The sequence below is a fragment of the Brassica napus genome, chromosome C5 (genome assembly GCF_020379485.1).
Source record: "Brassica napus cultivar Da-Ae chromosome C5, Da-Ae, whole genome shotgun sequence".
Taxonomy (NCBI): Eukaryota; Viridiplantae; Streptophyta; class Magnoliopsida; order Brassicales; family Brassicaceae; genus Brassica; species Brassica napus.
The window spans coordinates 49,267,560-49,282,753 of NC_063448.1; the positions used below are offsets into that span (position 1 = coordinate 49,267,560).

Consider the following 15,194-nt stretch of genomic DNA (forward strand, 5'->3'; position numbering starts at 1 on the left):
TGGCCGTATCTATAGCAAACCTTTTCTGTTTGCCTTTTATCACCCGACCACTTTCATTTTCGTGGAAGTTTCCATTATTTTCATAGGGACGGAATCTTCTTCCTCGTCCTCTTCCACGACCACGATAGCAGTTTCAACCGCATCCACACCCTTGTCCTTTTCAAGAAGGACCGATTTGATGGTTTAGTATCATGAGTTTCTTTTCTTTTCAATTCTCACGGAGGATTTACATCAACTCCAACAATTTGGTGAATCCTTTCTTTCAAGGATTTGACTATTCAAAGATCTTCTAGATCTTTCTCATGATACACCTCATTTTATAAACCATCATTAAAGTGGTGTAAATTATCATGGCTTTATCTTTTTCTCATCCGATATAGTTTCAACTTATCGATGATTTCTCAAAGCTCATTTTTCCCAGGTGCATCTTTGCACCCACTGCCCAGGTCATATAACTATTTCCCGTGATATCAAGGGCATTTATTTTGAGCTTTGTCAAATTTGATATGATAACCGAATTCATAGAATAATAATATATAAAGACGGAAATTGAAATGCAGAAACTAAGGGCATAAAATAAAAGCATAAACTTAAATTGCATAAATTTAAATTGTAGAAATTTAAATAGCATAAATAAAATCGGGAGGCTCAGCCTACCACATGATCCGATGAGTCATAGACTACCATATTGATCATTTTTCAAAGTCCCAGGAGACATGGTCTACCATTTTGACTTTTACTTATTTCAAGGTTCGAGGAGACTTAGTCTACCATTTTTGACTTTTTATTTTTATTCACGGAGGCAAAGCCTACCACGTGTTTCTCTGATCGTGAAGGCATAGCCTACCATAATGATCAGTCGGAGAAGGCAGCGCCTATCATCCCGAAAAATAAACGGAGAAAGTCCAGCTTTTCACTCCGAAATAATAATAAAATTTAAATAAATTAAATATATTGAAGTATATAAATTTAAATATTATCTCGGTTGGTTTAAGAACTTTCGGATTGATAAATCTCAGTTGGTCAGAGTTTCGTGATGATAACATGTTATGAACTATTAACTCAGATGTATATCTTTATATGTATTATATGTTTTGGTGTTGTATGAGAGGGAGAGAGTGAGTGAGAGAGATAAACTGCTGTTTTTATTAATTAAAACATAAGAGTAACATTTCTCTTTATATAGGAACAGAAAGTCGGTTACTTTTAACAAAAAGACAAAACTTTATGATATATATTAATCTGGAAGAGAATATGTGTGTAAGTGATACGGATGGTCACTGTTGTGACATGTGCCCCGTATGATAAATAATCATCATCTCTAATAAAATCTATTTTAAATCTTTCATCACAAGTTGCAGCCTGACAGAGCTTGGTGATATGTGCATTGACACATAAGATAAGGTTTGATTAATTTAAATAAAAACCGAGTGCCGACAAGACAGTAACATAAATTAAACCTAAACAGACGCCGGGACGATTGATTGGACTTTATCTCTCTATTTTAGTTTTATTTATTTTAAATCACTAAATTTTACCAATTATGTTATAGCTTTACTTTTAAAAATTAAAGTTTACATCAAGTTTTTATTTAGTTTTACCAATTATACTTTAGCTTTATTTTTAAAGGTACAGCAAAAAAAATAAACCAAAACATTTTCTTACGTATTTTAGACAAAAACCCTACATCTTCTTTTTATATGCTGTAGAATCTGTAAATGAAAAAAAGAAATATCTATAATATCAAATAAATTATATAATCATAATAAAAATTTTTATAAATATTTTAATTTTGAATTTGAGTATTTTTAAATTATTAAGATATTTAAATAATATAAATATTGTTTACATATCATATTTTAAATTACAATAAATTTTGATAATTTATTAAAAAAATATTAATATAAATTATTTTAATTGATATAAAATAATAATTTTATATATACAACACATATTTCATATATTTTATTTTAAAACATCTACAGCCTACAACTACAACCAATTTAACTATAGCAAAAGTCTACGGTAACAATTTTACTGCTACAACCGATTTATCTACATCTAATCATCTGCAGCTAAATTTTTAAAGCCACAGTCAAACCAATCATCACCGCTGACATTCTGATTTTACTACCGTAGCAAAATACTTCATTGGTTGAATTGAAAGATGTGACTCATGATTATTAACATTTGTCTTTTATCTTTGGTAAATTGTAAATATTCATTAGTAAATATCCATGTTCAAAAACTCGCCTAACTCGACCGATTAATCGGCGGGTATACGCGGTGCTGCCAACCGCCGTAGTGAATCGACCATAATCGGCCATAAAATCGGATCTTTGAAAAAATCTCGTTTTAGTTTTGATTTCTGTTAAAAATCAGTGCGTTTAAGTTAGATCTATGGATATTAAATGGAATTGTGCAAACAAATGATGAAAAATAGTGAGAAAATTAAATACAAAAATGGAGGCAGACGGTTGTTGTAGGTTATGTTCGCAGGGGAAAAGGAAAGGGATGAAACGGCGAATTACCGTTTTATCCTTAGTTAAAAGAAAAAATTAAAATTAGGCCCAAAAAACGAAATGGGGAGTTGAACCACACTTTAACCATTTGAGCTGGAGCATTTTTGTATGCACCTAGTGCAAATACAAGTTTATATACGCATATAAACATAAAATGATGAAAAATTAATCCCCTATTAATTTGCGATTAATCTCCGAATCTATGTTAACTCGCTAGGCCCGAGTGTGCCGCACGGATAGCGTCTGACGAGTTTTCGAACATGGGTAAATATATATGAAAATTGATACAAGTTAACAACTTTAAGTCTCAAAAATGTGGAAACAGACTTTAAGAACAGATTTAAATATAACAAACTAAGATCTATTCCCGGAGGAGCATATAAGATAGATATAACGACACCAATCAACATGCATGAACCCTAATCTGTTAACGATGCTTTAGAGTAGCATTATCGGTAAAAACTGCGAAGAGTCCTAAAAAAAATATAATATTATTTTAATTACATGATTATATATTTATTTTTCAAAACTTGTTGAGAATTTAACAAAGTAACGTCTGTTCTCTATCTATCTCAACTGGTTCTTAAAAGTTTTGTTCTTAGAACTTTTGTTCTTTCTCTCTCATGTTTCATTGATTTTATATTTAATTTTAATTCTAAGAACTCTTGGTACAAATTAACGTTGGAGCTGCTCTTAAAATACAAACTCTCATGATCCTCGACGATGTTTTGAGCAAACCCAAAATCAAAGAACTAGAAGACTCTTCACACGATCCCATCAAAAACTGATGACATCTATCCTTAGCAAGAATCACGCAAAACAAGCGACATTTCACAACAGAACCTATCACAATTCTAGGACAATCTAATCAAGATCTATTCAGTTAACGAGCAATCCTACTGACACTAACAAAGACAAGAAAACAAACGGTACCCGGACGAGCTAGCTCAACTGGTAACACCTCAAACTCCGGTCTGAGAGGTCACGAGTTCGAGTCTCGGGCGGGGAGGAGTATCCAGGACCGTAATGGTACAGACGCAGGCTGGCTCCGGGCCTAGGAGGGGATTAGGGCCGAAGGCCCGAACCCCGCCTGGTTAAAAAAAAAAAAAAAAAAAACAAACGGGTTGAGTGACAGCCGCAACTTCACAAAATGCTTCAACAAGTCGGAAGAACATAACCACTAGAACCTAGAATAAAGAACTCTAGTGATAGGATATTGTGGTCAACACATGATGCCACCAAAACCCAATCAAACCGATTTATCAACGAAAATAAAAAGATGTCTCGTCATGGTCAGTCTCTGAGAACAAGAGAAACTGATCAACTCGTGAACCAAGTTCACAAAAACGAAACAAAGAAGCCATGGACGTGGCACCGGTGGTAATTTAGTCGGGATTATTTTTGTAACAACACTAACACTTGCACTTAAATCAAGCCTAATATTTTGGCATGCAAAAATAACCATTTACCTTTACTACTCCTATTGTTGACTAAACCCGTTAGGAAAGAACGTACGAATAAATATGCAATATGTTCTCCTCTATTATATGTCATGTGTTGCATTCACGTAGAACAGAAGGATTGGCAAAAGAACTTGGAATCCATTATCGGAATCCAATTGATCTGATCTATAAAAGAAAGAAACATAAGTTTTTTTATGTTCCGGATTATTAAAAATATTATTTAAATTAAACATTTTACTATTTTATTTTATTTTATTATATTTAGTATTTTAATAATATTATTTAATTATTTAAATTAAATCAGTATATTTGTTGATTTTGATAGATTCGAATAATAATTTTATAAATCTAAAGGATATGGATTTGGATTCAAATACCTTCACTGTGGACTTTCCAGTAATCGATCCCCTAACATTATCTACCCAAAGTAATTAATTGCCTAGCATTATCACCCCTCTTCATTTATTCCGGATTTGTGTTATGAAACCTAGAATACATTTATTGCTAATCTAGCATAAAAAAAGGGTTTTAAGTAATAAAATCCAATGTATCGCAAAAAAAAAACCCATCAACTAATAATTTGATGGAAAAAATTCTCAACTTTAATTATGTTAATGTTTGTCCACCTCCGTCGATCATCTTTACTCGAGGGGTTTATACTAAACTTTTGTGGTTTTGAATCACTTACCCGTAACAGTTAGCAGACAATTATAGTCACCTAGTAGAGAGTTATATTCACCATTCACCTATATAGCAACATGGCGTAGAGTGAAGAGCAACGTAGGAAAATCATGACAAAATTGTTACAGTTATACGGGTTTTTATGCGTATTTGGGTACTTTTCTAATATTGAGTTTAATTATGTATATTCAGCAAATTGTTTTAAAAAAAATCAAAATTGTGAAAAAAAAAATTAAAAAAAAAGTAAAATCTAAGATATTTTTTGGGTGAAAACTGCATTCCAAGGGCTATTGTTGTAGTGATACAGCTATTCTCTTAATATTAAAATTAAATTACTTTTTAAAATATTCATATGTAAAATAATTTAGAAATTCTACTTGATAGATTAAACGATAATGGTGTTCTTAATTGATGATAACTAAGATAGTTGTAACTTCCTCAATGATTCATTTAAATCTATATTTTAAATCGTTCATCACAAGTTCCAGCCTGGCAGATGTTCTTAATAGTATTGACTACTGACACAATTTTAATTACTTTTGTTTCTTTTCAGAAATGACATATTGGATATTGATTTAATTTTAATTCTTTATAAAGTGTTATGAATATGTCTATATAGGCCCATAGATCCATGTTTTAGACGGTTCTAAACCCTAGTTTTATATTCCTATATATATATGTATATTGTCTATAGAATAATAATAAGAACAACCAATTATTTCTTTTTCTTGTTTCACAGCATAAAGGGATTAGTGGACAATAGAAGTAATCGAGGCTAATTAATTATCTTTACAAGACAATCCACACTATGAATTCATATATTCAAAATTATCGATCACAAGATTAGGGTAAGTATGTGCTTTGCATATTTTATTAAAATGGCCAGATCTGAATTATTTTGGAAAGGGAGATGAGCTTTAACATTTTTTTTATCAATTTTAGTAAAAAAATATATCTTCTCCTATAATTTAAAGATCTATAACGTAAAAAAAATTCAAAAATTTTGGACGTTAAAAACCAATATTTTACTGGATCGTGTCCAGATCTGGCCTATTTATGATATCACTAAATTACATATGAATTTCGTTTTAGTAGTTGAATTGACTGTATTTACATCTATTACTTCGTCTATGATGTGCTCAAATTATCCTATAATAACTCTCTCAAATAAGAAATCAATTATAGTTTTTAGGAATCGAATCCCCATAGATGTTATTTCACATAATAAATTTGGATTTCAGATTAAACTAGATCAAAATAATAAAAAGTAATAAATAACAAAACAGTAAATAGAGGAATTGTTAGACATGTGGGAAAATGTACTAGACTTAGGGTTTTATTCAAGTTGTCAGAACTTACATCTATAGATGCTAAGAAGTTGATCCTAAAACTCGAATGCAATAGTAAGATACCCAGCTTTCTCTCTCTAATATGGAACGAGTATCGATCAATACACCTTTAGAGTGTCGATTGTTACGCTTTCAAACAAACTTTAATGATCAGATCGATTAGTTCACTGAGTCAATTAAATCAGCGTGTCACTGCGCCTAACAACCCATTTCAACAGAATTATAGTCAGATATGAATCTACTCTCTCAATTGTCAATAATCTAAGTTCATTTAATTATTATAGAATGCAAGCAGTAAGATCAATTCTGATGAAAGATCCTAATAGTTCACCCTAGTAATTCTATATTTCAGAAGTTCATTCAAAATCCTAAAAAATCCCTAAAACTAACATGTGAAATACTCAAACATGAAAGATAAATACATAATCATAGAAAAAATATAAATCATACATAAAACCAAAGGCAAAAGAGTTCCAAGAGGATCATGAAGGAGTTCTTCTCTTCTCTCCTAATCTAAGAAAAAACTTAAAGTAAGACAATAGAATAAAGCTTAACCGTCAATAATGGCTTAGAAAACTATAAAAACTAGGTATTAAGTCATCTAGAGGCAATTCTGTAATTTGTGGTGACTTTTTGGTCCACGTCGGTATTGAAATAAACTTGGCCCGTCTTCTTGCATCAGTATCGTTTGACACGAAGTATTAGTGTCGATTGACATTTCTTCTTCGACAACTTCCTCTCGTGAGTCAGACATACCACTTTTCAGTAAAACATGCATAATTTTAGATCTAATCGTCATATGGACCTCAAACCGGTGACATTGGAAAGATAATGCAAAGCTTTGTATTGTGATAAAAAAATGAGCTCAATCTCTCTGTGGGAAAGCCTCTATCTGTAGATACACTTTTGAAATGGCTTTTTGTAGTCTTACACATTAAAAAGTTCCAGAATCTTTACAATGATGCAGAACGTACCTAAACTTTTAAAAACTCTAAAATAGGCTCCAAATGTAACGTAACAAATTTAAATAGAACATATATTCTTACATAAAAAATGGAAAAATCCATAGTATATCAGTTTCAGCTGGTAAAAAAAAAGACAAATGCTAACATGTTCTTTTCCTATTATGTCATGTGTTACTTTCACGTGGATCCACATGCCCTTAAATTCGATGCGTATTCTAGTGGAACATGTTGTTGGAATTGTGTGAGCCCATGTCCAACTCTATATTGTCCTATTAGTACGATATTGTCTACTTTGGGCCTAAGAGCCTGGCCCACATGGATTTACTTTTGGGCTCCTTCCCAAAAGGCCTCGTACTATTAGAGTTGGACATCTCTTTTTATATTAGACTCTCCTTGTCTAATTCTCCAATGTGAGACTTAGTTTGTTATATCACATTCTCTCCCTTAAACTAAGGATCACATTCATCTCGTGTCCCACAACTGACTTCTAGGATCTTTTGACCTGATCTCTGCCACACACACCTCCCAATCCTAACTCGATGGGTCATGTTCCTACTCGAAGGGTATTTTGGTCTTCTTGCAGATTTCTCGTCAAACCGCTCTGATACCAATTGTTGGAATTGTGTGAGCTCATGTCCAACTCTATATTTTCCTATTAGTACGAGGGTACCCACTTTGGGCCTAAGAGGCTGGTCCGCATGGATTTACTTTTGGGCTCCTTCTCAAAAGACCTCGTACTAATTAGAGTTGGACATCTCTTTATATATTAGACATTTTTTTCGAATTCTCCAATGTGAGACTTAGTTTGTTATCTCACATTCTTCCCTTCAAACTAAGGATCACATTCATCTCGTGTCCCACAACTGACTTCCAAGATCTTTTGATTTGATCTCTGCCACACACACCTCCCAATCCTAACTCGATGGGTACCCATTAATCTCTCGAAGGGTATTTTGGTCTTCTTGCAGATTTCTCGTCAATCGCTCTGATACCAATTGTTGGAATTGTGTGAGCCCATGTCCAACTCTATATTGTCCTATTAGTACAATATTGTCCACTTTGAGCGTAAGAGGCTGGACCGCATGGATTTACTTTTGGGCTCCTTCGCAAAAGACCTCGTATACTAATTAGAGTTGAACATCTCTTTATATATTAGACACTCATTGTCTAATTCTCTAATGTGAGACTTATGAATGGTGACCAGGGAACGACGAGGAATAATGCATTCCCTAACGTTTCTAAAAAAAATTACCATTCACAAGGAATAATAATTTCCTCTCATTCCCTTTCATTCATTTTTTTTTAGAGAATTAAAGAACAAAATTATTCCTTGTCAAATTTGATAAGGAACAACCATTCCTTTTCATTCCTGGTATTTTATTTCCGTACATTCCTTTTTTATTCGTTCCTCTTGTTTCCCGGATGGTCACCAGTCGGACCCTTAGTTTGTTATCTCACATTCTCTCCCTCAAACTAAGGATCACATTCATCTCATGTCCAATCGTTGGAATTGTTATATCAACAATTCTTAATTGTTATATCACACATGTTTTAGTTTGTGTAATAAGATTTAAAGTATACAAAAATTATTTTGCCATCTGATCCTTACAATTTTTAAGCATAAAACTCTCTAACAAAATATATAGTAATGAATTATAATGTTATCGTTGTCGTTTTAAACTACTCAAATATAAACCCACGCGTTTCATATAGCAAGTGTTCTGTTAACGGAACAAGTGCTTACACCAAAACCGATACTACTTCAATAAAACAAAAAAAAAAAACAGAGTAGTACTTCAACCTAGGTTACGATTAAAACAAAGAAACACATAAACACAGGACATAATGCATTGATAAAAAAAGAGTCGCTCCATAAAAAAACAGAGAGCTTATGTTTGCCCCTGGTATGTATCGTTATATGACAATAGATTTTTATTTATTTAGGATTATACATGGAACAAAATAAAGCAAGTAGATCACTGATGCTCCAATGAGAGAGTAAGAAATTAAGGTCAACACCAGATTTTAATTGCTAAAAGTATAAATTAGATGTTTCCAGGCCAGCTTCCTTGTTCATTACGAGCAACTCCATCTTGAAGAACGTTAAAAATATTTTACAGATTTTATATTAATATTTAATATAATTTGATTAAATAATTAAATTTTATTTTATGCATGGTTGCAGAGTATTTGAAAAACAAATTCATATGAGATTTCTCTTTCTCTCTCGTTTTATTTTATTTTATATAGGTTAAATACTGAGTTAAAATAGAGTTTATGAAGCTGCTCTAATACATATGAGGAAATATTTCGAAACAGAAATCAAACTTATATATAAGGGATACCTCTTATATCATCTCGATTCGATCTCTCTTGAGTCTTGAAAGTGATTAACTTGATTAAATATGGAAGCAGCAAGAATAGGTCTTGGTCCTAACAATCTTCATCTGCTTTGTAATACAAACAAGCTCTCTCTCTTTCCTCGCCGTTTGCTTCAACACAACGCTTTTTCGTCCAAGAACCCCCTAAAACACGGTTTGTCGTTACGTGTTAGGGCTACTACTGAGAGCAGTAGTGGCGATCTCGAGAGTACTCGTCCCTTGGCTAACTTTCCTCCATCTTTTTGGGGAGACTACTTCCTCTCCGTTCATGTCGACGAATCCGTAAGTACACCTGATCTATAATGTGATTTAAGTCTTGTTGCAACATGGTCTATTACTGATTATATATCATAATATTGCAGAAATTTGATGCCCTAGCGACAGAGATTGAATCGGTGATGCAGCCAAAAGTGAGAGTAAGGCTCTTGTCTCCTGACAGTGGCGACAAGGAGAAGATTCGTCTCATCCATTTGCTTATCAGTCTAGGTATAGCACATTACTATGAGAACGAAATCGAAGAGATTCTAGACCATGCTTTCAAGAATTTGGACGCATTAATTAAAGACGAATGTGATTTGGAAACCATCGCCATCATGTTTGAGGTTTTCAGATTATACCGGCACAAGATGTCTTGCGGTAAGAAACTTTACATCAGATTCCCTTTTATTCGCATCCAGAGCCGGTCATGAAAATAAGCTTAGTTTTGAACTTCCAAATTTTTAGGATAAACTATATAGCCTCCAATTTTTAAACAATTTTTATTAAATTTCTTACTAAATTGGCTAGAGAATCTTAGATCCAAGGGAAAGCCCTGTTCACTAATATATAACAAGACATCAAAAAACTTTTGTCACAAACGAGACATATCGATAGACTTAGCTATATCTTGGTTTTGTATAGATGCTTTCGATAGATTCAAAGGTGAAGATGGGAGGTTGAAGGAGAGTCTAGGCACGGATATTAGGGGCATGCTACAGTTGTATGAAGCAGCGCATCTAAGAGCATCATCTGAAGATATAATGGAGGAAGCGCTGAGTTTCACAAGGAATCACTTGGAGTCCCTGGCAAAGAGTGCTAGTCCCCACCTCTCTAAGCATATACAGAAGCAATTGTACATACCTCGGTATCTTTGCTCAGAAATAGTAGTTGCAAGAGAATATATCTCTTTCTACGAACAAGAAGAAGGGCATGATGAGACACTGCTCAAGTTTGCAAAGCTCAACTTCAACTTTTGCCAGCTGACTTACGTCAAAGAGCTGAAGGATATAACCAAGTAAAGTCATCATAATCAATCAGATATATAAATATACAAAGACTGCACACCTTTCTTTATTTTTTTACTTTTTTTACTGTTTGTAGATGGTGGAGTGACTTGGATTTTGCAACTAAGCTACCTTTCGTTAGGAACAGATGCGTAGAGATCTATCTTGCGGGCTTAGCACTATATGTCGAGCCAAGGTATTCAGTTGGGAGAGTTTATGCCGCTAAACTTACAATGCTCTTAACTTGTGTGGATGATATATGTGATGCATATGCAACTGTTCCTGAAGTTGCAAGTCTTGTCGATGCTTTCCAAAGGTAAAAAGGTATACATGTATTATGTATATACAGGGTTTTTTCTTAAATATATGTGTACCTAGTTAGTTCCCAGCCCTTGCATGTCTTTAATAATGAAAAACGTGTAGGTGGGATCTTTCTACCATTGAAGAACTCCCAAGCTATATGAGAATCATATACCGCGAAGTGTTAGGATATGTAGAAGAGATTGATCGAGAAATGAGGGCTCGAGGAAGATCACAGAGTGTTCAACCTACTATTGATGAGGTAAGTAATCAAACTTGAGTAGTTCAAAAAAAAAAGGAAACAAAGTAATTTAACTATCTAACCATTTATTTGAGAGCTTTAGTGTAAAAGCCTGGTGATAGCGTATCTAGAGATAGCAAAATGGGCACGCGCAGGTCATGTGCCAAGCTTCGATGAGTACATGAAGGTTGGGTTGCTCACAGCCGGAATGGATGACTTGGCAGCTTACGGCTATATAGCCATGCACGATGACTGTGATGAGAAGCAGTTGATCGAGTGGTTCTACTCCAAGCCCAAAATCATCCAAGCTTTGAGTTCTTATTTTCGTATACAAAATGACATAGCCTCCTTTGAGGTACGTAGATTAAACAATTCTGACAACTATTACCTCAGAATCTCTAGCATCTATATACATACATGGACCTATAAAATTTCCCTTTGATTTTGAAAATGACTTACATTTTAGTAGATAACAAAATTTACACAAAGAGAAAATAAATATCAAAATTTTGAAACTCTATAAATACGGATATAAACAATTGTAAATTATTTATCTTCATAACCAATGTACAAATCTTAAGACGGATATTTGCCTCAGACGATATCTAAGTTTTTCTTATTTCTTTTTGTTTGTTTTGCGTTTGTAACACTGACTATTAATAAAAATGAGCAGGTAGAAATGGGCAGAGGAGAGGTAGCAAATGGTGTCAACTGTTACATGAAGCAATATGGTGTTACCAAAGAAGAAGCGGTAGAAGAAATGGGCAAGATGGCTGAGGAGAGTTATAAAATAATGATGAATGAGTTCATGGTGTCAAACATTACAATGCCACGGCAGATAGTGGTGCGAATCATCAATATTGCACGTGTGATCGCTGTGTATTACAGGGAGGGTGAAGGATTCACCTATCCCGATGGAACGCTCAAAGACCGTCTTGCCTCTTTGTTCATCAAGCCAATACCTCTTTAAGACGAGAACCAGTCTTTTTATGAATTTGTTATTACTTTTCGAAACAGTAAAGAGATTTGAAAGTAACAAAGAAAGTATCTATTCCCCCCCCCCCACAGTTTTAACCAATATTAAACCAGAAAAACCGAATTCGGTCAAAATTAACCGCAAATCCTCCCAAATATTATTCGAGTTTAAACCGAAATCCAAAGCAGTGGAAACTCCTTTGGTCCAGTGGTTTGACCAATGGTTCATTAATGCTTCTACATCATAAGGTATGAGTTTCAATTCCCGGATAAAGCAAATAATGCAGAATATTAGAGAAAAGACTTATAAGAGATCTTCGGAATGACGCAAAACATACCGTCGACGAATGGATCTCAGAATAGCTAGGACTCATGGTGATGCAGTCAGACGGGAATCCTCATAAGGCATGTAGAATTATCGGCTTTAATATCGTATATGTAATGTTTCTCATAGTTTGTAATATCATAATTAACCAGTGTTAAAAAACAAAACCGAAATCCAAAGCTTAGGTAAATTTTTCATCAACTGGACTAACTTAATGCCCAACCAAATTTTTGTTTGGTTTAGTTCGGCATTATTTTTTGCCAACCAAACTAACCGTTTGAACCAAATGTAACGAGTAAACATACAATCTACAAAAGAGAACAACTGAAAGCAAGCTTCCTTATTACACGGGACAATAGCTATAGGTCTTCACCGATACCTTTTAAGTAATCAACTTGGCATCTTCAGATTTAAACTCGGTTCGAGGACAATCCTGCAAGAGTCTCTTCCATGTTAACAATTTTATCTCCATTGATTCTCCAGTCAAAGCACTGCACCATCATTCCAACTCCAGTTTCGACGAAGATATATCCAAGATTTTCTTCAGGACAGCCTCTCCTTCCGCTTCCAGAAGGAAGGAACTTAAGGATTTTCTCTCTTTCTTCTTCTTGCTCAGAACTTGAAGAAGCAATAAACCTCTCTGGCTTAAACTCATCAGGATTTTGCCAGACATTAGGATCTCTCATAACGGCGTAAACATTTACAACAAGTGTTGTCTTCTCCGGTATGTGAAACCCTCCAACGTTACAGTCTTCTTCGGACATCCTTAACGTAAGAGGCACTGCTGGGTGAAACCTTTGTGTTTCTTTAACCACCGCTTGCAAATAAGGAAGTCTTGGTAGATCTGTTTCTTGAATCAACCTTGTTTTCCCTGCCACGGAATCCATTTCTTGCCTCAACCTCTCAAGAATATTTGGTTTGCTAATGATCTCAGCCATCGCCCACTGGATTAACCGTGCAGCACTGTCAGTGCCTGCAAGGAAAAGCTCCTGGAAATGAAGACAAAAGGTTTTATTAGTAGTGATGAATGATTCAACCCAAAAAAAAAGTAGTGATGAATGAATTTCTGATAAAAACAAAATTTGAATGTCTATAGGTTTTATATTTTTCTCTGAAAAAAAAAATAATTACCACGATTAACAACTTGATGTGGTTTCTAGTGATCTTATAGTCCTCATTTTCATATTTATAAGCTGACAATAAAACGTCCATCATGTCTGTATCTTGATGTTTCTCTTCGTGTTCCCGGAGAAGCCTCTCTAGCAGCTCATCGAATCCACCAGAGACGCCTCGAATCTCCTTTTCGAAGAGTGAGATGCCAAGCTTCTTAAGCGGCTTACCTAACATGTTTGAAAAGAAAACTTTCTTTATCAAGCCCATTGTTTTGGTCACCGATTCCCTGACCTTCCCAGCCTCGCCGTTCTCCTCAGAACAGCTCCTCCCAATGAGCAACTTGGACATGATGTTGTTAGTGAGCACCATTGCTTCCTTTCCTATCTCAACACTCTCTTTCTTCCTCGCCTTGTCCATCAGCCTCGCGTAAAACCGCTCGATCTCTTCTGCACGGATACCTCGTGACCGCTCCAGTGCCTGAGTACCCAACAGATTCATGACCAGGACCTTCTTCATGAACTTGTAATAGTCTCCAAAGTCAGCGCCTGTGAATGTTTCATGTCCGAACAAGAGAGAATTCTCCAGTGTACGGAAACCACGTGATGAGACATTCACATCGTGCGTCCTGAAGAGATCGTATGCCACGGAGGCCGAGGAGGCGAGGACAAAGGGAACTTTGAATATACGGAGGTGGAGGAGAGGTCCGTACCTTGACGAGATCTTCTGAAAAGCCTTGTGTGGTAGAACAGAGAGGAGAAGGTGAAGATGCCCGATGATCGGCAGAGACGGAGGACTCTGAGGCAAGTTTTTTTGTTTTTTTTTTTTGATTGCCCATGGAGAGGCCCAACTAATTCCCAAGGGGAGATGCAGTCCACATATAGACCATTTTTCTGGATATTCAAATGGACCATAAAACATAGGTCCATATATCTGTATTAGGTGACCAGGATAATTGTGACTCTGAGTCAAGTTAAAGCCATCTTTTGGTTTCTTGAAGAAGAGATGGTAACAAAGGAGCGACAAGAAGCATAGGAAGATCAAGACGATACAATTTTGAAAATTAATCGTGATCATTGATCCCATTGATGTTCAATGGAATGATAGTCCAGTTTAATGATACATTATGTACTACCATTAATTGTTAAATTTTTGAGTAAATAGTATTCACTGTGTGGCAGACATCTAAGGTTCCACATGAATCATGTGGCTAATATATTTCCATAAATCAGCATTTTATATTTTGTCAATAACCTTGTTAATTGCATAGTTTATAGTAGTAGATATAATGGACGAAGCACTGAGTTTCACAATGAATCAGTTGGAGTTAGCTTTTTTTTGTTTAGTATAAAGTATAAACCCATCCCTATTTAACTCAACTCTATTTTAATTATATTTTAATCAAGAGTTAGGGTTGATATCGGAATTAACGCATTTAATTTTTATGCAACTTACCAAATGTTTGTATATCAATTTAACAAAAGCTTACATGTTTTAACAACTCACAAGATATATGATCATATAAATGGAAAAAGTATATTTTATCCATTTTTGTCTTCAAGTTATAAGCATGATTTTTTTTTTTTTTTAAAACTAAGATGTGATATGATCATCACTTGT

The 15,194-nt window shown here is 34.5% G+C and overlaps 2 protein-coding genes across 2 annotated transcripts; one reads left to right on the plus strand and one right to left on the minus strand.

Moving 5' to 3' along the window:
• The first annotated feature begins 4,232 nt into the window (after positions 1-4,232).
• Positions 4,233-12,336, plus strand: LOC106420888 (terpenoid synthase 25). Its single transcript, XM_013861741.3, has 7 exons — positions 4,233-9,643; positions 9,724-9,997; positions 10,262-10,634; positions 10,721-10,939; positions 11,047-11,185; positions 11,268-11,519; positions 11,838-12,336. The coding sequence occupies exons 1-7, from the start codon at positions 9,386-9,388 to the stop codon at positions 12,132-12,134; spliced, it is 1,812 nt and encodes a 603-aa protein (XP_013717195.1). The 5' UTR covers positions 4,233-9,385; the 3' UTR covers positions 12,135-12,336.
• Positions 12,337-12,637: 301 nt separating this feature from the next.
• LOC106420879 (cytochrome P450 705A22-like) lies at positions 12,638-14,660 on the minus strand. Its single transcript, XM_013861733.3, has 2 exons — positions 13,596-14,660; positions 12,638-13,453 (listed from the first exon to the last, which is right to left on the minus strand). The coding sequence occupies exons 1-2, from the start codon at positions 14,658-14,660 to the stop codon at positions 12,875-12,877; spliced, it is 1,644 nt and encodes a 547-aa protein (XP_013717187.3). The 3' UTR covers positions 12,638-12,874.
• Between the last annotated feature and the right edge of the window lie 534 nt (positions 14,661-15,194).